At 40.2% G+C, this 23,434-nt stretch overlaps 1 protein-coding gene across 1 annotated transcript; it reads right to left on the bottom strand.

Annotated features, from left to right (window-relative positions):
• Window positions 1-3,637: 3,637 nt before the first annotated feature.
• On the bottom strand, window positions 3,638-23,308 carry FBXO33 (F-box protein 33). Its single transcript, XM_075753912.1, has 4 exons — window positions 22,686-23,308; window positions 15,946-16,056; window positions 9,699-10,384; window positions 3,638-5,629 (listed from the first exon to the last, which is right to left on the bottom strand). Exons 1-4 carry the CDS (start codon window positions 23,216-23,218, stop codon window positions 5,358-5,360), a joined length of 1,602 nt encoding a protein of 533 aa, XP_075610027.1. The 5' UTR covers window positions 23,219-23,308; the 3' UTR covers window positions 3,638-5,357.
• Window positions 23,309-23,434: the final 126 nt, after the last annotated feature.

Below are 23,434 nucleotides of genomic sequence, written 5' to 3'. Positions count from 1 at the left end.
ATGACATGGGAGGAAGGTTGTAACTACGTGATGCTTCAGCCCCACCAGACCCTTGCCTTTGAGGATGCAGGTCTGCCACAAACTCCTATTTGGTTCTTTGTATTGTCTCAACATGAATTCAGTTTATTAGGGTTTGGATTTTAACACTGGCATGAGGGAAACTGGGTGGGACAAAACAACACTTCCCCATTTCTTCACCTTCACTCAGGATTTAATCAACAAAATGGCCACCAAGGATGGGGCAGGGGATTTCTGTAAGCACACTCATCCTAATGAGAGAAAAGGAGAATTTCTTTCTTGTCTAGAAGAAGCACAGAAGCTTACAGAAGCTTACCTAATACACTTAGCAAAAAAAACCCAGTGAAAGTGGCCAAGAACATAATGTAATAGTGATTTTTTCAAAAGCCCATGTTGTACTGAGTGCCAGGCTTCACAAAAAAGCAGACTTAAAAAAAACCAAGAAAGTGGTGAACTACAGCATTAATAATTTTGTGCCTTTAAAAACCATTTGGTGTGTTTTCTCGCCCACCTCTTCACATGGGTCACTATTTTCTGCTTCCCCTGTGGTAACGGCCATGGCAGCCAGGCCACAGGCTGTTGGTGCCGTGCTGGCCTGGGCAGAGCCGAGCTCTGTTTTTACTGACTATTGTACAACCTATAGCTTTCTGCTGGAAAGCCACGTAATTGCTCACAACGCAGTCATTTGGTACCAGACCCTTTAAGATAAAGGAGAAAACTTTCTAGCAAGCCCTCAGTGCAGTAGCAGCACAGGGCAGTTCAACCACCCTTCCCTTGTTCTCTGCACACACACAACACACTTTCAGCCTTTAATCTAAATGCAGCCACCACACCCCATGATTAGAAGTTGCCAAAAATAAATCACCAGCCCACTACTTTTGTAATTGCTTAGGTCAGGTCTGCCAAGTGAGCTTTTTCTTTCACAGTGGAGTGCTCCTGCTCCTACCACATCAGCTTATTTCAGCTGCAGAAATCTTCCCTGGCTCCTTCCTGCAATTCCTTTACCATCCTCTACCTGTAGTTTAGTCCTCAAAGGCCTTTAGTTAAGCCTTTCTACTTGAGCTACTCAACAACAAATTTGACATTTTAAAGCATCATCTCCGTTCAATTGTTTTAACTGCCATTTAGCTTAACTCAGCTCTTGCATCATTTTTAGCCAAGTAGTTGCTTTCTAAAGGCTCACCAGGTAATTCTAAAAGGAGCTGTTCGGTTTTACCCTTGCCCAGGAACATCCAGAACTGCCAACTACAAACTTGCCCCATAGGTAGAACCCGTGGATAGCGCAGAGCTCTTTAGTTTTAGCATACTGCTGCCATAAGAACCCTTTTTTTTCCTCCAACTCACCTTAACAGTTGCAAACTACTTGTGTAACTCTATTTTCTGAACAAATACAGTATTTTCCCCTGTGTAGGTTAAATATGTGTTCTAGCTTGTAACCAAGTTAACTGTCTGCAAAAAAACAATTCTTCCTCTACCAAATAATCTACTCTGGGCCCACAATGATATTTGAAGCTGCATGCAAAACAAAAGATAGCTGGACTAAGATAATGCAGGACAAGCATGGATTACATCATCTGCAGAGAGAAGGGAATAATATCAGACTTTTTTTTTCTTGCCCCAGTAACAGCCCAAAAATTTATTGACAGACAAACAATTTAGAAACAAGCTCGGCTCTACACAACAGGAAGCCAGGTGCAGGAACCTGATAGCTGTATTTAGGTAAGTTTAACTGAGAAGGGTCACCCAAGTGCGTATGTGGGGAAGTCCCTGTTCTCTCCAAAAAAGAAAAAGCAATTCAGTTTTAACAATTGAGGGCTTGTGTTCCAAGTTCCCACTGCTAAATGTAGAATGCAGCAAGACTAACTTGACATCGCTGTCTCTTTAGGAAAAACAAAAAGAAAAAAAATTAAATCCCATTTGGGATTATGCAAGCTCAAAGTAATTTCACACAGTTTGTAAGGTCCCAACTCCAACTGCAGGTGCACTTCCCACATTAGGCCCACCTGAGTTCCCTAGCACTTGAATTCAGATTGCTTCAGCTTGAATCCCTTCATCCTGCCATTGCTAATTCAGGTTATCGCTAAACACACAAACAACAAAACCAACTTTTCTTTCTTTCTAAGACAACGGAAAAATCAGAAGTGTCATTTCTCCTACTCCGCTCCAGGTACAGGTTTCACCATACACTCACGACTTACTGGACTCCCTGTACTTGTTAAAAGTAAGAAAGATTCCCCTGTACTTGTTAAAAGTAAGCAAGATTCAAGTGGTCTGTTTGTTTTAAGTACATCAGCTTCGTACCTGGAACAAAAGCCATACCCAGTGATTAGATTTCTGACTGTATGGAAAACCCCAGCCCCAGAGCACTACCAACAGACATCCATTGTACAGCCTGTTTTAAACACTGCGGCTACAACTGCAGGACAGGAAAGGACTGACTGCACATCTCTACCGTAGTCAAGCGGCCTATTTCTCCTGCTTCCTTATCTTACCTTTCAAGATTAATTAAAAACAAAGCAGAAAATAGGTTAGACTAAAAAGATAAATGCGTTTATACAACAGAAAGGTAAACAAGGTACTTCCCAACCGCATTCAGTAAGGCAGTTATCCATAGTAACACAGTACTCTGCAGAGATAAAATTAACATCCTGCAACTCTGTGTAAACTAGAGGATGCAACATTTGCTTCAGGAAGTTATACAGAAAAAGCCAGAAATCTTGATCACTTTATGACCAAATTTAAGATCCAGATGATGCTGAACATCAGATTTATCAATCCCCACTATATAAATCCCCCTCCTGAGCCGTGAAAGGCACCGAGTCCCGTTATTTCCCTTTACTAGAATATGAAAAGCTGTCTTTACCTTATCTTTAGTACCTACAGCATCTCTTCAGTATGTTGGTAAATGATCTTGCTTACCAAATCTAGAAGATCTAGGAGACTGCTTAAAATAACAAGCGGTGCAATCCTCACACTTGGTTGTGGTTTGGACCATCCTAAAGTGAAGTTCAGAAGCCGAAATGAAATCTGTGCTCGGCAGGCACACACGGAACAGCCACTCTGACAGTTCTTTCTCACAGCACAATCAGCCATCGCAGAGCAGGGCGGCTCGCGAGCACCTAACCAGACATTTGCCATTTTCATTCAGAATGCACAGCTACGTACTCTTGAGTACGGATAAAACGTCAAACTGAAGCATTGCAGGTATTCATAATCTATTTAATAGTGGGACACCAAAGAAGTACTACACATTTTTTCTTGAGCACATTAGATTTTGAGTTAAGCAATTGCAATGGATGCAGGAATTTCTCAAAAATAGTCTTCTATATTCTACAATCCACAGTTTACTGTATCAGTCTAATAAGTCATATCATGATATACGGTTTGTGCTAACTGGTCTGATAGTCTGATCTTTAGCAAAGCATCCTTCCCTCTCCTCCACCCCCCCAAATGTTGACAAAAGTCAGCCAATTTAAAAAAAAAAATTACTGTACGACTTTAGACTCTTTTGTTGACCTAAACACAACGGGAGCTACCAGTTATACACAGCTGATGAACGATGTTGCGTTTTAATTCTAAAAATCTTCATGCTGATACAATAAAATATTTTATACAGCAATCAATTTTTAATGCTTTATTCATTGATTAAAAGAATATACATTTAACATAAACCATACAACATCAGTCATCAACTCAAACATTCAGCTGGTTTCCTTACATTTTCTGTCAGGAGTTTTTTATTTTATCTGATCACATTTATAAGATAAAATCTCACCACATCTGGCATATACACACACTGTGCCAGTGGATTCACTCTACTGATGTACATATAAAATCCGCATGGTATGTGCTCACTGGAGACAAAACAGCGCACACCTGTCAAAAGGTCATTTTAATATAAGATGGTAAAACCATTTGTAAAACACATATAAACTTTTTCCATAAATAGAATCATATCTGGACATCTGTTGCATAAATTGTGTTTTCCAAAGCTTACAATATAGCAGCCAGGTCTCAGCACTGCTGGGCACCCACGTTGGCCACTTACTTTATTATTGCAGACTGTCCTTTAAACATTAAATGCACAACATTCGTACCACTTAAAACTGGGGTCAGGTGGAAGTCTCACAGAGACCACGTCTGTACCGCGGTTGCCCTGAAACAGTTAAATCGGCTTTTAAAGCCTCTCAGATATAACAAGATTTTAAAACATACTTCATGGAATGTTCTTCATGCATCATAGCAGCTCATACCTGTGATAGAACAAGCTTTGTATTTGTTTCCTTTCCTTCCTTTACATTCACTATTCACAGTGAAACAGGTGCATGTTTGTTAAGAGTTCTGAGGTTGCTGACTGAGCCACAGCACAGCTGTGTACCACAGGTCGAAATTCGACCTTATATATTACAATCTAGCAGTATCTGGCTGGCCAAAAGTTGGCCTGCCCCTGCCAGCATGTGGGCACTTCTTCGTTTTTAATCTATTCTTTGGCAGCTGACACAGGCGCTGACAGAGAAAATCCAGTGACTCGGTTGCTAGGGATTTCACGACTAATGTTTGTTTGCAGGTGTATACCTTTGTATTGAAGTCTTCACTGTTATGGTTTTACCTCATCGGAGTGCACGTTCTTGGTTTGTTTTTTTGTCTTTTAAACTTTGGCCCAAAGCTAACTTTTAAGGAAGATGACAGAACATGGAATAAACAAGGAGGAGGTTGCAAAGAATCCAAAAGACTAGAGCTTATGGAGTGACCCTGTAAGTGCAGGTACCTGAAAAGCTAGTGTTTCACACTGCCACGTAACAGCTAAGAGAATCTGAGAATGATAGTTAAGTCATGCTTCAGAATCTGCACGTGAAATAAAGCAAGGTGAGAGTCTTACAACAAATGGCCCTGGATAGACTTCTCTTCCTTTAAGCCTATTAAGTAGCATGTTACCAGATTAAGCACACAATGACAGCACAGAAATCCACTGGACTATGGATATGGGTATTAGAAAGAGTTGGCTCCTGAGCACAGAACTCCGATATAATAGTAAAATCATTCAAAATGCAGTTATTCGATAAAAGCAAAGTTAGCCGGCAACCTCAGACAGCCTTTGGCTGTATCTCTGTAAGGTTTGGTAGACAAGTCCATTAACCGTGAAAACCCTAAACACTGCCACTTTCAGCTTCTAAACCAATACCCGACTACGTTCTTTGATCAAGAAGTAGAATACACATATATAATTCTATATAGCTAATACTGATTAAACACAGCACAAAAGGGGTTAATTCACGCTACTGAAAAAACATAATAGGACCCTACTTGCATATGTAACCACAGGAATTGTAAATAAGGAGCTAAATGCCTTCACTGAAGCTTTGCATCTCTCTGTAAAAGTGACGGGTTGGCTCAGTGAAGACACTGAGCAGCTCTATGTCCATGACTGCGTGCCAAGGTCGACCCAATCCGAGAGATACTTGCTCAATGAGATTGTGTACTGGATCCACATCCTGATCAGCCAGTTCTCCTTGGTCGAAATCAATGCTTTCTTCTGTGACTTCAAGAACCTTCAGGTTAGAGCCACGAAGACGAGCAATTGCAATAAGATTATGAGCCCAAACTGTGTAACCTAGGGGGAAAAAAAAAAGAAGAAAAGTTCCTCTGTCATTTTGCTACGAGGCATGTTTTTACCTTACTTACTTACCAAAGTACTTAATACGAGCACCTCTCAACATCCTTCCCAACCTATTTTGTCATCTTCCATCTGGCAGAATCCCCCTTATAGCTTTTTTTTTCTTTTGGCTGCAAGTACTAAAGCCCCATTTTTATATTCTGAATAAGGAAGTATCAAAACTAGTCCAAGTAATTTGATTAAGCTGTTCTAGATCTAATTTTTTCACCATTTGTAGAAAAGTGGACTTCTTTACTCCACATTAAGTTATTTCAAACCTGCTGTGGTCTACTTTGTAGTATAAATAAATAGAATGAAAAAAGTGAGTAATCAATTATTTTAAGTGAATGTATTAAAGGAGTGTTTTAAAACTGTGCTTGTGGTAGAAAAAAAAATCTGTAGTTTGCTTTTGTTGCGTTAGAGGTAGACTTAAAAAGCAAAACAGAACCAAAAAAACCCAAACCAAACAAAAAACCCAACAGGCACAAACCAGAAGCCTCTCCAGGAAATAGGTCACACTAGTATATATATTAAAAAAATAATCTACATGTATCTTGTTCTATCTGAGTTTAAACAAAATTACAAAGCTTCCCTCTCTTCCCTTTAGTGTATATTGGCATCCCTCTTGAAAAACACCTGCTCCTCAGTTACCTGTTAGCTTTCTATACCCTCCTTATTCAGACGCAAACCACAGATGATCTGGGAACGTCCCATTTTGGGAGCTCTGCCAAGTCAGCCCTTCCATTGCAAAAGGAAAGGCTCATTTCTGCCTCCATCATCATTCTCACAGGTGCTCTAAGCCTCTGGGTGAGATGCCCACTTAGATTCCAAGTAAAGCTGCAGGCTGCACAGTATTTGAACTGGGAAAGTTAAGCTGCTGAGAAATAAAAACTAACTGTGGTTTGGTCTTCAACAATGCAGTTAACATGTTCTACATCATAATGTATCAAAGAAAGACAGCTAATTAAAGAATGACGAAAACTGATGTCAACATAATAAAGAAAGGAGAATTTTTCATTCTGTTTTCTTTTACTTTCTCCTGCTGCTTGATTCTACGGTTTCCTGTAAATATGTTGCTCTGGGTAGGTTTTCAGCAAAGAAGCCTGCACACATCTGGATGGCTCATATCTGTATATTAACCGTTAAGAATGCATTAATTTCCACAATTTTCATCTGCTGATACTTCATCTCTAGCACAACTGTCTACATAAGATGTAGCTGTCAATAAGGCTGTAGGACATTAAACCCACCCACCTGTATGATGACACTTCCCTATCAGGATTTGAAGGAGCTCACAACACCTTCCAGTTTCTTGATCGTACGGGAACTTACAAAAGAAATCCTCGACAGAAAGTGCAAGAATAAAGGGAACAACAACTACGGTTAAGCGCCCTGGACCATCCTTGTGGTTCAGGTATATGGCTTTTGCTATAACTTTTCACAATCAGATCCTCTATGCTCTGGAACAACCATCTTATCCTCAACGTCATTTTAAATTAACTCTCCTTTCAAAAGTTTTGCCTGAAGTTTCTCAGTAACCTTCCAGCAGCCAAAAAGCCTCTGCCCAGCTACACATTCAGAGGTAACAGGGAACGATCACTTCACCACAAGTATCACTGAAAAACAAATTCACCATGGGCACACCATAATTTGGTTTTTTTGCTAGTAAAAATTTAAATTTCAGTTTTGCTCATGGACAGAATAAAACTGATAATCTCATAAGTAATACAATATGTTTACAAAGCAAAGTCTTGAAAAATCCATGTGAAGTGTTCTCTTAAGGAAGAGGGGAAAAAAAAGAAAAAAGAAAAAAAAAGGCTTCGGCTCCCATAGATGAGCCACGCTTTTTATTCACAACGCCAGATCAGACAACTCTGACTATCCTATTGTCCCATCCCAAATGACCACACACTCCCTCCTTCTGCCAGAAAGTATTTAATATCCTTCAATCAGCTTTCCTCTGCCCCTGAAGATGCTACCTTGGTGGAAAGATGCTATGACTTCCCACAAAAGACAGAAGAGAATCTCGAGGCACCCAAGGAAAAGACTGTCCTTAGGGTATGTTTTCCCCCTCCTCTTTTGGCCAGTGAGATGTGGCAGCCAAAACTATATGTAAATCAAAGCCTTTTTTCAGAACAAACTAATAACAAAGTAGGGGAAATCAAAAATCCTGAGAAGTATTGGAAACTGAAGTATAACCACTGCAGGAGACAGGAGAAGAAACCTGGGTGCTTACATATAAAGCAAATTATGGCACCTTGAACAAAGCCACCATTTTTTCCTGAAGGAAGCTTGATAGTATCATGAAGAATATGACAAGTGGAGCCAGAAACCATTATTTGGTAAACCTCAGAAAATACAAGCGTCATGCTAAGATGCTGTACTGAAGCATCACAACATTCTAGATCTTTCTTCCTAGTCATGTTCTTCTCACAGTTGCTACTCTAGAAGAAAGATGCTTAAGCTATGGTACCAGAGAAGTCATATTCACAGCTTAAAAAAAGATCAGGAGGCATTTATAAACAGCTTAGCTTGCTTCTGCTGCAAGGAGGGGAGAAAAGAAGGGGAAAGAGCCTGAATTCCAACATCAGAGCAACAGTGATATTCGGCCATTCTCTCCCCCAGGTACAAACAGCATCTCTCCAAAGAAAGAAGATGCAACAACAACCATTTGCTAGACAGACTTGTAGAGGGCATTTGCTTTCCCAATGCTCTGCACAGACTAATACCTTCTACTGAATAGACACACGCTGATATTAAATGATACGCTAGTTTAGGTTCACATATTTTAAAGTTTAGATAATATATTAGAGGACTTCCTGTAATAGGAGGATAATTTAAGGTAACACATAATTATTATTTTTATTTATTTATTTTAAAAAAGGTCCTCAGACTTGTATCCAAATGTTAAAAGAAACTGCCAAAATCCACATTTAGAGTGGTAAGGTCATGTGCCAGTATCCAAAATCTGTCAGACCTGGAAACTAGAAACAAGAAACAGCTGAACTGATTCCCCCCCGCCCCCCACCCCGATTTTTCGGTAGAAGACAGCGGAAAATTTTTTTCTAGCAAATACAGCAGGACTTTCTGACTTCAGCCAACAGAAATATGAAGTACAACCTTCGCTGCTGAAGGTCTCTCCTGTTTGTGCTGAATGACTAGAGATTTACTCCCTCCCAAGCAGTCTGAGGAAATGGCATTCATTCTTATGCAACATAATGCAGAGTCATCACTTAACTCCTTCATGCATCAGCAAACTTGATCTTGGTAAGCTGATTTGAGCACCAAAAAAAAGAACTATTCTGCATTATTTCAGTTTCGGGTGCCTTAAAATTTGCCAAACAACTGTAACTTCTAGCAAATACTGTACTGGTGACAGAGCTGAATACAAATGCACGTGATGATTTTTTTTTTCTTTGCAGTTATATGGCAAATAAATAGGTGGGCTAAACCTAGCTCTGGTGTTACTGGCAAAACCAGTGCACTCAGCGAGGCAACCTCCTCCACATTGTATTTTTCAGCCTTCATCTGCTGGCAAAGTCTTACCGAACTGGTAACAGACTTCCTCCCCAAAGCCTTGGGGCACTTGACCCATGTTATTTACAAACAGGAAACACAATCATCTAATCTTGCCAGCATACAAACTCACAGTAAACCAGCAAATGTTTTCAGTGTTCACGTTCACATAACCAGCCACTCGATGGAACTTGCAAAGTGCAGAACACTGTCAGGGTAAGCCTCCCAGAATGCTCAATTCTTAGTTATCTTCACTTCTGTGAGCAGTCTAATAAAATCCTCTGTGACTTCTCAACAGAAGTTAGTAAGCTACAAGTATGTTTAGAACTCATACAAGGTAAACACCTTCATATTTTCAAACATGAGAGTACCAGTATAAAGTACAACAGCATGTATAGCAACTGTGCAGCAAAGTTTTGACCACTCCACTAAAACACAGTATGATTAGAATGGTTGAAGTGTTATAAGTATTTTAAAGTCAAATACTATGCCCGTGCGATGTATTACCTACCATGAACAGCTAGGAGAGAGAGTCTTGTGCACCTCCAGGATAATAAGACAAGTGGATCTTCGTTCCGGTTGTCACTAAGGTCTGGGAAGCCAGACATATCTATCACATCATTCATTAGTATAAAATGAGTGAGGAACTTGTCATACTGCCTGGATATGAGGTCAACAACAGCCCCTGAAACACAAGTGATGTAGCTGTCAAAGTGAATCCTCTCTAGGGGGATACTGGGCTTAAGAATCCTTAGCATATCATCACTCTTGACATCAAAAGCCATTATATAGACCCGAAGATTAGTGCTGTTGCGAGTCAGTGCCTTCCAATTCTCATCTTCTGGCATACTGTCCAATGACTTGTGCATTATGGAAACACTGTGGACCAGGAGAGACAGTCGATGCAAAGGCACGTGGTTGCTGTCAGCCAGGACTCTTGCCATTTCAGCTGTAAAATCACAGAAATCCAAAGCAAGCGAACGCAGATTCACAAAGCGCTCCAATTCAACTGCAGTGATAAGAGTGGTATTACCAGGGATGTGGTTGTCCAATAAGCTCAGATGTTCCATGGTGTTGGCTATGGGGTTTGATAAGGAGGACAATGATGTGGGAGTTACTATTTGCAGCATAAACCCGCAAGACAGCCATTTCAATTGCCTGCTATTGCCTAATATCTCTTCAAACAGCTGTTGTATTCTGCAAGTAAACAAAACAGACAATGATCTCGTTAAACATGGTTTAGTTTACCGATTGCATACCATTCTATTTTTTTTATTGAAGAATTATTATTCTTTCATTTATAGCCTTATTCTGCAGGAAGGTGCTATTATTATGGTTCTTGTGAACTACAAACCTTAGAACCTGACTCTGCAGGCCTCCCACAGCAATTTAACCTCCACTGCACTTAAAAGGTTAAAATTGTAAACTATCTTGAGAAAAATTACATACTTTGTCTTTCAAAACCAGTGGCACACTATGAATCTTCACTTCATGTATTTTCCAGTATGTATTTAACACCCTCCCACACACAATTTAAGGTTATGCAAATAAGAAAACCTGCAATGCCTTTAAAACACAGCTCTTGTTTTTAAAAACAGCTTTTCATATTTGTTAACCTCTCCAGAACTGTAAATTCAATGAGGTGGGGGAAGTAATTTTCAATGAAAGGTTGCAGAAACTTGACTTTGAGCGTAAGTTAGAATGATCTGAAACTACCTGATTGACTTTGCTCATTAAAGAACAAACATATAAGATGATGATTCTTTAAATAATTCTGACTGTACAGCTAACTGGATTTTCAAGTGTCAACAGGTTCAAGTTTTACCAAAACAACTTGAACCTAGTAACATTTCAACCCCAGCTTATCAGCGCCAGATGACTGCAGCACTGCCAGAATCCTCATGCCATTTATTACGCTGCATGATTATTATGCACTTACTCTGTTGCATCCCACCTCTCCTAACCCTCTATTTTTCTAAATGAAGAGTTGTTAAGTTAGATATTTAATTCAAGAAGACAATAAAAGTATTTTAAGATAAGATTTTGAATACTAAATTCAAATAGTACAATGAAACTCTACAAACTTTCTTTAAAAAAATATTCTTCCAGTCTTCATCCCACAGCTGCTAAGGCCCAGAAGAATCCTCCTGCCCAAATGCTCTTTGAGTGTATACATTTTAGGACACATGTGTAAACGAGCATTTGATCTCAAACCCTGGCCAGCCAGAAGGAAAGATCAGCATTTAAGGGAAGCAATTGAGCCAGGCTATGACAGTTCCATGAAACGTCAAGAAATAAGATGTAAACACCTCCAGTACAAAATTAGCAGAAATCTTTGTGCCTCAGATCAGGTAATGTTTTGCACAGAACATTTTGTTCTTTCTTGTTATGAATATCTGTATACCATCATACATCTAAGCAAAACAATGTTACAAAGTTATTATTCTCAGCCACATATCTTTAATCAAGATAATTTTGAAACAAAATTAAAAGTTTATTTAGCCCAGTATCCTGACTGACAGTAGAGAAACACTAATGCCTTAAGAAGTGCGACAGAACAAGGAAAGCACATAGGGATATTTCTCAAATATCTCTCTAGTTTAAAAAAAAAAAAAAAATTGTGACTCAGACCTCCTGAGCCAGAGGTGGCTTTCTGTATTTAGTAACCCTCAGGGACCTCACTCCTACAAATTTATCCAGGTTCCTCTTTGAGCCAAGTAAGCTTTTAGCAACTGGAACATCCAATAATAAAGATTTCTGCAGTGCGATTCCCCCCTCCTCTTGCTTGCTCTGAACCTGTCACCTACTACCTTTGATGCCCCATAATCCTTCTGTTGTAAGAAAGTCAAGAGATCAATCCCTATTCATCCTCTCCCTCTGCAAATCCTTATTCATCCTCTCCCTTGCCTGCATGTGCTTTCTTCATTCAGCTAAGAATGTATTGGGTTTGCAAGGCCTGACTTCCCTTTGTAAGTGCAAAAGCTGGTGTGGTTATTGGATTTATCTATTATGCATCTTGGAATAGTTCCCAAGGTTTTGCCTTGTACAGTCACTAGGTTTAAAGACTTCAGTTCTTCTGGATCTTCTCTGAATTTTTTTTTCTTTAAACTGAGTACTGGCAACTGTGACAGAAATTAAACACAGTTTTAAACAGCAGGTCAAAAGTCACAGATAATGTAGTTTTGCTATTTTATTCCTAAATTCTTTTACTGTTCAGATAAGCCCTGTTTGATCCCGGCAGTGTTTGTTTCATAATTATTGCTGCCAATGCTTAAATTAAAGGCAGATTCTCTGACAATCACCCAAAGAAAAAGGTTCTACCACAGGATCCTCTATAATTTCTTCCAATGAAAAAACGAAAGGTGCTAGAATGGTTGTAGCAATGGTAGAATTTCTTTTGTAGTAGTCCAAGTAGTCAGTCTTAAGAGTGCTTGTAATATTTTACAGAACAATTGAAAAGATGACAAATCAATTTTGAGATGCTCAGTGGAATGCTACCATCTATATACCTCACTGCACTAAAAATCTGTTTAAATTCTGCTTCTGATACAAGTTAAATATCTAAGCTTAGAAGAGCACTGTTCTAGTACTCGCACAACTTAATGAAAAGAAATATGATACAGAACTCTGTAGCTGTAGAGTAGGCTTTCTCCCCTACGGGAATTGCACTAAGTAACTTTTAAAAAGAAAGATTCTGATTTAATAGTATCTACACATCAACTTTTTAGTGCAAGCACCACAGTATTTGTACAAGTAGCTAGATTTGTGCTGATAGTCTACTAACCTGTAGGTCCTAAGAAATCTTTCCCCCAGTTCTTTGCCAATTTAATAAACAGAGATCAAACATGTCAATACAAAATTTTTAACAGTGATCACTTTTGGATTGTTTTTAACACCTGCTTTATATAAGGACAGATAGGAAGCACAATATAAACCACAGACCATTAGTTTTAACATATTTCAAATAAATTTTTCAAATACCCTAACAGGGGTTTCTCCTCCCCTGCAAATTCTTATGCACATCCCATTTTTCATAAACAGACTGCATCTAACTGGAGTTTACAAAAATAGTTTGAACTGTGTTCTAGAAATTTAGACACATTAAGTGAATTCTTGGGAATGAACACCTACTTTATTATCATATTACCTTTTACTTCAACTGCCTTGCATGTAGTACAACATACATCCTAACTTACACACAGTTATCTCAAAGCTCACTTACAAAACTAAAGTTTAAGCAGGGTTTAGTAAGTATAACACAAAATATAAGCAGAGCTCAGCACATGCAAGAAAGCAATGTAACCTAGCAACGCCTCAACAAGTGTACTCAATCAGTCCCCTTTGCTCCCCATAAGCAGCAATTATGGGATGTTCACCAGCAACCTGAAACCTACAGATGATCATACTGGAGAAAACTCTAAAAAATAAAACTCAAAATAAATTACTTTCACAATTAATACCCCAAATGACACTTTCAGCCAGAGGACAGACCAAAGCCTGACTAGATAAGCTGAGTTACTGTTTAAGTCCAAAAAACCAGTCCTGACGAGTACTGAAGCACATCAATGGCCCTGGACAGGAAGCAAACATATTACTAAGGTCCATATGGAGCCCATTTGTTTAATTAAAGACTATCAATCAAAATGTTTTGTTTAATAGCAGAGGCTAAACTGGTTCTTTTGGAAACCAAATTATCTGAACCACACGGATCAATCATGGGAAGCAGATTTCAGAAAGCCAAAATTTTAAACAACTACCCTTTGTTCAACTCAAGACAAACGTATTGTTTATGCTGAGCTTCCCAACACTAAGGAACTGAGGTATAAAAAGAGAATTTTAGGGAGTAACTAGGGACACATGCTATACAGAAAAAGAACAAGCATTACAAACCCATGCTGATCACCGCAAAAGTACATTTTTGAAAATACAATCCAAAGCCTCCTCTCCCTCAGAACAACCCTTAGTCTTAACCTGGGGGAAAATCCTTATGGTACTGTGCTAGCTGAGATTCCACCCACAGTCTGTTACACCCAGCTCCATGGTATGGACTTAAGGAAGTGTCACGTTTTCTTCCTTGACTGCTTATATTACAGGAAGTTCCTGAAACAGCTAGTAAGGTTTATCACCATACGAGTTCCAAAAATCCTCAACTACCAATAACGCTGTCTCCAAAGGTTGCTCAATATCTTTCAGTGTTAGTCATCAGCATCCATGTTTTGCAACTTAACTGAGACAAACTCTTAAGTGCAAAAGACAAGACTAAAGACCCATATTTACTTCTTGAAGTAAATCTGCTGCTAGTGCTGATGAACTTGAGAACACTGAATAAAACACTACCAGCTTTCCTTTAATTTAGAAAAGATCTAGCAGGTTCCAAATACATTGCTTTATTCTAGAAAAAAAAAAAACCCAAACAAACCACCAAAACCAACCAAACAAAAAAAGAGGTAACATTTATTTGCTCATTCCAAAATGTGCAAAGGTCAATATTCACCTAAAAGACTAACTTGAAATTAGATGGTGAGTTTTGAATGGTTTATGGCTCTGAAGTGTGCACACTTATTTTTGTTATCTGTTTGAAGAAATGTTTAACCATGCACTCAGCTGAGTAAACATCTACTTAGATGGCTCTCTTTAAGCCCCTTGGCAAAGATTTGATTCTGCGTTTATGTTTTCACACAAAGGATATGGAAGAAAAAGAAAAAAAAGGAGCTTTTACCAAATCAGCCTTTTACCTGCACACAGCACTACAGTACATATGTTAAACAGAATCACAAATTGCTCGGAGTTCTGCATTCTAAGCGTAATGGATGACAAAGAAACAGTATGTGACACACATCTGTATTCGCACTGTTTTGCAAATTTAAGTCAGGCCCACACATTTAGTTCGATGGTTGTGTGCACATACATACATTGATCTGATAATATACCTACCCTAGTTCTAAAACAACTTTAAAAAATAATAGTAAAGATCTAGAGTGGCTGTACTTATTCCACTCCCATGCTACTGGGAGAAAGATGTTTAAACTGACACAAATGATGGTATTCAGGTTTTATCTATATGGAAAGTTTTAGCAGAACTGCTAAAATAGTTAACTTAGCATCACTCCCTCTGTGGTAATTTATTCCAGAAGTCAGTAGCTTTTTACATTGTATTTAACCATTTCCAAAGAGCAACTAGCTATTCTGATTATAAGCATTCAAGGACTGTACCATAATGTAATTATGGCAAGCTAAAATACACCTCTGAACTAAACAAGCACATTGCGAGCTATGATCTTCCAGGAATTTTGCAAATAATCTAGTTTTGAGACGCAACTTGAAATAAGCTTTTTGTGTTTATGTTCTCTTTCAAGTTTACTTGCTACATGTCCTCAATTCTTGTGAGACACATCAGATTACTTCCTCTCCTAATTTTTTCACATACAGCGATAGTAGAGGCGCTGGTAACAACTCCCCATCCCTCCTCCCCTTCTGTCCTTTAACATAATGTTGTTTTTAGAACACAATGAAAAGAGAAAAGAAAGGATTCTTACCCTGCTGAGAAGGGAGAGAAAAAAAAAAAAAAGCACGCCACAAAACCAGACTACTTCATATAAATAGTAGGAAAAGAACTCAACTGAATTTAAGAATTTAGATTCTCCTCCTATTAAGAAACTTAAAGCTTTCTCACTCATGTATTTCAGGCATGCAAATCTGCGTTCTGTTATCTGTTTTTATTATTTTAACGTATTTGATAATTTATAAATGTAACTTACTGCTTAATCTTCTTTCCATCAGGGTCAACCTTGCCGAGGTATGTATTTGATATACTTCCATGTTGCTGCAGAATGCTTATATCCCCAAAGAGACTTAACTTCTGGAGGTTCCTACGAAACAACAAAATAAAAAGGAATCTGTACACAAAATCAAAACCCCCTGAGGAATCATGCTGGATAAGACAAACACAGGCAATAAGAACACATCATTAGATGGAACATGCAGTGTGTTTTGGGAAACATCATACTGTCCTGGAATACAAGCACACATGGAACTACAGAAAATGAGACTGAAGCACAAAGTACAAACTGCTGAATCCAGCTGTAAAAGCAAATGTCAGTTTTCAGTCACCACAGGAGTATTTTCAGCAGGCCAGTGCCATAAAGAAAACTTTTAGCAGCGCTTTCATGCACTTTTTAATCCTTGGAACATGTGTGTGAAGTGTCACAGATGAAAACATAAAATACCTATTCCTTTCAACATTTCACACTGCATTTAATGCCCAAGTAGAACACAACCACAAACAACCCTGTCTGAGCACTTACATATTGCAGTTGGAATACAAACGGGAGCCCAAATCTGCCTCAATCGAGGTAACGCAAACTTCGGACAGGAAAAAAGCGAAAGCTCCCCACACCCTGATCACTGTCTAATTTCTGTTATATCAAAGTAGGGGAAGCTGTTCTACTATTTCATATCAGTGACCATAAGAGGATTAGTGGTGCATCATTGCATAGAACTTTAATTTTTAAAAGCAATACATAAAAAGAAGTGAGAAAAAACCCTCTAAGTTTATCCTGGATGTGACTCTGTGTGCTAGACAGTCAGTTTTCCTTTCCCTAGTACAGTTTATTTCTCTGACTTGCATCTTTTCAATTCCTAAAAACAATCAAGCAAGATATATGAAAATGACTGCAGTTTTAGAGTAGCTGTGTGGCATTTACTTTTAAGATTTTTATTTTTTTTCATCTGACTAAGTTTCGGGTCAACATTTTTGTTTATTTATACATGCTGTAAATTAGATTTATTCCTAACACGCAAGGACTAGTCTGCACTTGCTAATTAACATGGCAGAAACTCCAGTTTCATCACAAATGGATACATGAGTTAAATTCATCTTAAACAGTAGATGCCAATTAACCTGTAGCTGACAATTGAGTGAGTTGGATTTATTTCTGCTGGCTTACAAATCATACACTAGTATTTCAGATCAGCTTTGAGGAAAATGCAATACAATTACAATGCTCAAAGCATAGGGAAGCTCTGGTGCCAGTTCACTACCTCCACAGTATGAGCTGATATTCTACCAACAGGAGCAGTGTGGAAGCATCAAGTTTTACATTTTTTAAGAACGTATGAATTGTACTCTGTAATTGGTATCTACCATAAGTCATAATTTACCTGTTTTGCAGTTCCTCTATTCAATAACCACACACCAGTTTCCTAAAATCAATCCACTGTTGCACCTGCTACTTTTCTTCTATAGGTGAACAACAACTTAATAGCAAGATGCACAAGCTTGATATCAAGTTGGACAAATACTGAACCAAAATGCCTAGATTTTACAACTCTCTCAGAAATTCTAACAATTTAATATTTAGCCTTTTAAATACAGGACTACTGATGATACTTTAATATAAACTGAGCCCTGACCACATGCTCAATATTCTATAAAACTGAGTAAGACAATGCTTGATCATACTGAAGAATAAATTAGGCAGGGAAATCTGAAGACACTGGCACTACCAGCAAGAGTATTTTGGGCTCTTCTTTCCTCAAAAGCTGTAAGAGAGTCTGGTATGACAGGGAAAAGCAGCAGAAACCTCCACCTGGTGTGAAAGGCAGTGTTCACAGCCAATGCTATAATTAAGTTTTTATCTTCTGATCTCAGTGATTTAATTCTGAGAGCTAAGAGACAAAATGCAATCTTCAGAACAATTCAGAAATAACCTGCATATTCACATCACACACAGGTCTTGTGGTGTGCTACTCATACCCCCAGTGAATGCTACTATAGGCAGGTATTAATTTTAGAGCCACTGAACTGCAGGACACATAAAACACCATTTACTAGTATCCCACAGATTTTTACTACATCGGGCTGCCATTTCATGTACTACTGAGACACACTGAAAAGTTCTCTGCCTCAATTCTTAAGCAGTGAAAACATCCAATTATTTTTCCATTCACAACACAATTATTACCATCAACAAGTCTGATCACCATTCAACACAGTATTAGATTTTTGCTACTATTTGCAGCATCATATAATCTCATATTTATTTCAGAGAGTCAGTAAAGTGATTGCTATTTAAATAAAATTATTTAGAAGTTAATTGTCATCTTTTGCTAGAAGTCATAATGCCATTCTTAATCCTATGTACTAGCCATACACACAACGGGGGAAAAACATGTGTTTGGGGGAGATTTCTAAACTGTTTATTTTCCACTAGCTCAAAAAGCGTACTAAAAGTAATAAGCTTCTTACTAGGCTCCATCTTCAGTTTTGGTCCGTCTTTTTGAACACCCAATGTAAAAAAAGAACAAAACGGCCTTGCTTACATTCAACATGAACAAAGTGCTAAGGCACATACTGTATTATTATACTAGTTTTTGCCAGTTTCAGCTGCTTGCTCAGAGCAATAGAGAAGTGTCATTAGAAAAATTCAAATACAAATGTAGTCTACTGTTTTGAGTGACTCACCAACTTTTGGCGATTCCAAGATACATACCATACTTCACCGGGATACCACAGTTTTAGTATAATCTGCCTTTTTGTTTCCACAGCAAAGATCAAACAAGTCACACAAATTAATGTACTCCAGAGGAAAGGGATGGGAGGTGGCTATCAATACCTTCCTATCTCCTCCTAGAGGAGAGACCATACTTCGGGATTTCAGTAAAAGAACACAGAATTTTCCTACTGAATGATCAGCAGTTGCTCATTAGCCACTGTATGCACTGAAATGACTCACAGAAAGTTTGTCACCCTCCCACCTGCCTTCCAGAATTTAGTTTTGAAAGATCAATTTGAGAAGGCACCGATTATTGGGATCTCTTAAGAGCCACTAAGAAACAACTTGTCCCTCCTGATAGTGTTACAGAACATGATGTCCACCCACCTCCCCTTTTTTTTTTTAATAAAACATCAACTGCTTAAACAACAATATACTTTGTTATTTTGCTTCATTTGCTATCAGAAACATAACAGCTCATGGAAAAGTTACAGATCACCATAAACATTACTTTAGTACCTTGTAATTAAATAAATCATAGATTTTTAGAGCTCATCATGGTCCCAGTGCTGTTAAAGCTATAGTTTTCGAGTAATATGCTGCCACCCACAAAATAAAGTTTATGGCGACTTGAGCTCTACCTCAAATACGAGGCCGACCTAGGACGTATCTTTTTGGACGATAACTGGTTGCCAGCAGTAATACTTGTCAGAATATTTTCAGGTGTTTTTAAACCAAGTTGTGGACAACTAGTTACTTCCTTAATTCAATCAGAATTAGCAAAGGACACTCTGAAATATTTTTCTAGAGACTTAATGTGCAGATTTGCTTAGAAATTGGCAATTTTATTTTGTACAGAAAACATTCTCCTCTATCCAAGAGAGCATCTAGAAATTGCATTACTTTTAGTCATTACTTTTCTTAAGTCTTGCGGTATTGTAAATCCTCAAGGAATTCTTGAGCCATCTAAAGTACTTTTTTTTTTTCCTGCAAGGAAGGGGGTTGTTATTGTATTGTTTAATAATAGATTTAAAAGCCTACAACAAGATTACACAGTTAAGAAACAGCATACCATTTCACAAAAGTAGATTTCTTCCTCTCCAGTTCTGAAGTATAAGATGGAAGTTCTTTGAACTTCTCTGCCAAAAAAGCTATCATAAGGGCTGACAGGAGTTATGAAAGAACCATCCTGTTCTAAACTTAATTCCAAAAGGAATGCGTTTACACTGATTCAGCCACTGGAGAAGTTAAAATCGCTGCTGTTTCCATTATTTTGGAAATTAAAATAGCTATCCCGTGTACAATGACATATGGCAAACAAAAGAAGGAATTATTAATTATCCTCAAGTTGCAGATGAATAAATGCAAGCAGAGAAATAAAGTGACTAGACTGTGGTCATTCCTTAGACAAAACTAAGCATCAGGCAGGTGACAATGCCTCTAGTTTAGACATGCAGTCACAGTAAGAACTAAGTAGTAATTTGGCAGATGTTAATACTCCTTCCCACCTCGTTACAATCTCGAAATTCTACTCGGAGAGCTAAAAAACAATGTTCTATGTGCAAACTAATCAGTTATCGGTAGATACTTTGCCAGAAAAAAACCCAACAACCAAACATCAAAATAAACTAAAAACTTTGTTAAAGGGAAAAAAGGAGTCTAATCAAAAAGTAAGTCTGAATAAAAAGTCAACTGTTTCATGTAAAATCTTCCCCTCAATCTTTTAAATGGTCATCAGAAAAAACGCCTGCTGTAATAACCAGGTACCCTGTGTTCCCCAGTCATACATTATTAATTTCAAAACAAAGAGCACCATGCAAATGATTCGAAGACAGCAAGAAAGTACACTAATGCAAAATTCTATCAAAGCTAGTAACTTTTCACCTCTGTCTTACCACCAAAATTATACTAATCTACCAGAGAAGAGCTACTGGAAAAACAACTACTTCTACATAGTATTTTACTGCAGTCCCAAGCCACTCTGTACATACAGAATCTGTAAAGAGAACTTCAGAAAGCAAGTGTCCTTGTACAGGTTTCAGATAAGTCCATGGAAAATGAATCTTTTTCAAAAAGCCTTCTCACAACACATTTCATTTTGACAGTCTCATATTTTAGTGTGACAAAGAAAAAAAATATTCTAGTATTCAACGAAACTCCCAGGCAACATCTCCTGCAGATACTATTTACTTTAAAATTCCAAGTCCATCTAGTGGTATTTGTCTCAATTCAGATAATCACCAACATCGCTTCAACATTTTTTCCACTCATGACATTAGCTGGATTTCCCAAAGATGCAGCAGTTAAGTGAATACTCCTTAAAGGCAAGAGAAGACCAATCAAGACAGATGATCATGATTTGCACACCGAGGATTCACAGGGCAAGAAATAAATTAAGATAAAGGTCACTTGGGACCAACAAGCAGTTTTCAGAAGTAAGGTTTGTATCTCTCAGCCATCGCAGTTGCACCACAGGAAGTACCTGCTGGGCACAACAGAGCAGAGGAACTGAAAGTGAGACTTCACACATCACATTTGCATTCATCTCAAACCAACGAGGAATTACATTTAAAGTTCTCTTGCTACAATTCAGAAATAAAGAAGCAAGGAAGGCCTCAAACTACTATCTAAACTCTCCAGAATCAAAGAGGGGTGGTGACCAGACCACGATTCAGTTGCAGACAGTTTTCCAAAGGCCATCCACAAGGTTTAATTTATCCTAAAGATACTCTGAAATACTTGCAACTTTTTTTTTTTCTTGATAGGTGAAGCTATATGCACACGGGGGGGGGGGGGGGGGGGGGGGCGGGGAAAGAACATGAATCATTTCCTATCCTAATATCTGCATGGCTTTCCAAACACCTCATAACCTAAGCGGCATATCCTTGCTTTCCTGTCCTGGGTGCTGACTACAGGCCATATATCAGGATATCTGATTGTTATCTTTTAAAAAACATATTTATCTTGGTCATACCCACACATGGTAAAAAGAACACAAGGATTTTAATTTTAAAGAACTCCAACCTGAGGAAATTGTCTCACCTGTCAAAGTAAATGTGTGAAAAAGCAGAATCTAAACACATCTTAAACCCAAACCACAGGAAAAGATTTCTATCATTTAAATACAATTTGGTCAAGAAAGTCCTACATCTGAAGTATTTTTTCAAAACACAAAAATCTCCTCCTGTTTAAAAATGAGTCAAATCTTAGTTTAGCAAATAAGACAAGAGCTGGCATGAAAGCTCAAGCTTTTCAACGGCAAAAACCCCCACGGCTGGAAAGGTTGAAATATTTTATTGGGGCAGTACTCCATCCCTCTCCCTCCAGAAAAACAGTACTACAATTTTACTCCCCCCTATTAATTTCTCATAACAATTATTTTGCAATCATGCATAAGAGATCCAAAGCACGTTAGCAGCAATGCTTATATTTTGAAGTGAGAAAGGTGCCTTATTAGGCACCACATTCAAACTCCCACCTCCGACTTGCTCTGCTTGAGCCGCATCCCCCCTTCCTTCAAAAGGAGGTGAAGTTTTAATCATTGCAGCTACGCCTGCCGTGTGTACAGACCAGCCGCTTACCAACCAAACGCCTGTATTTGTGTTTTCCATTAAACTACAGAACACCATCAAAATTAAGGTAGTTTGAAGTGGCGCGCCTACATTTCTGCTCAGCTCGCAGCCACAGACACATCCACTGGGTTACCCGAGCCGGCTGCGCGGGTCTCGTCTCTCGCCGCCCGGGGCTCCAGAGGCGCAGCCCCAGCGGGAACCGGCCGCCGCGGGTCACCCACAGGCACCGCTGCGGGCGTCGCTGCCGCCCGCGGAAGCGGACGGGACAGCCGGACCCCGGCCCGGCGGGGCTCCGGGGGGGCTTCGGGGCTCCGCTTGCCCCACCCCAGCACCCCCGCGGGCCTGCCCCCGCCGCCTCCCCTCACGCTCCTGCCGGGCGAGGTGGGGCCCGCCCCCCCCCCCCCCCCCCGGGGCCCGGCCCGGCGGCGGTACCTGTTGTTGCGGACGCTGCTCAGGACGCACAGCACCAGCTCCAGGTAGGTTGTCAGCAGGTCGAGCCAGCGCGGGCACAACGGCGGCGCCTCCCCGTCTCCCGTCGCCGCGGCGCCCTCGCCCGCCACCGCCGCCGCCGCCCCCCCTCCGCCGCTGGGGTAGTTGTCGGCGGCGAACTGTACGCGGAGCTCACGGACGAACCAGCCGCACTTGCGCATGAGGAACTCGAGGCGCGGGCGCTCGGCCGGCGAGACGCGGAGGCTGAGGCGGAGGCGCGGCCAGAGGGCCGGGTAGAAGAGGCACTCCCGCCAGTGCGAGCAGGCGGCCGAGGCCCGCAGCCGGTCGGGGCCCGCCAGGAAGGAGAAGATGTGGACCACCAACTCGCTGGGCAGGGAGCCGGCGCCCACCGCCTCCCCGCACACAGACATGCCTGGCGCCGGCCCGAGCCCCGCTGCTGCTGCTGCGGCGGCGGCGGCCCCAGGCGGCGGCGGCCCCGGCCTCGCCTCCGGCTCCTGCGACAAAAACAACAACATCAATGACAAGGCGGAGGGGGCGGGCGCCGTCCGGGACGCGGCTGCTGCCGGGACGCACCACCCGCGCCGCCGCCGGGGGGAGGGAGGAGGGGGGGGATGTGGGGCGGAGCGGGCCCTACCACCGCCCAGCGCGGCGAGGAGGGGGTGGGAGGTGGGCCAGACCCCCCTCCCCGCCCGCGCGGCGCCGCGTGGGCCCTACCACCCAGCCCGAAGGGG

This window comes from Balearica regulorum, chromosome 5 (assembly GCF_011004875.1).
Source record: "Balearica regulorum gibbericeps isolate bBalReg1 chromosome 5, bBalReg1.pri, whole genome shotgun sequence".
Lineage (NCBI taxonomy): Eukaryota > Metazoa > Chordata > Aves > Gruiformes > Gruidae > Balearica > Balearica regulorum.
Note: the sequence above shows the minus strand (reverse complement) of the source record. Positions and strands in the feature narration are given on the sequence as shown.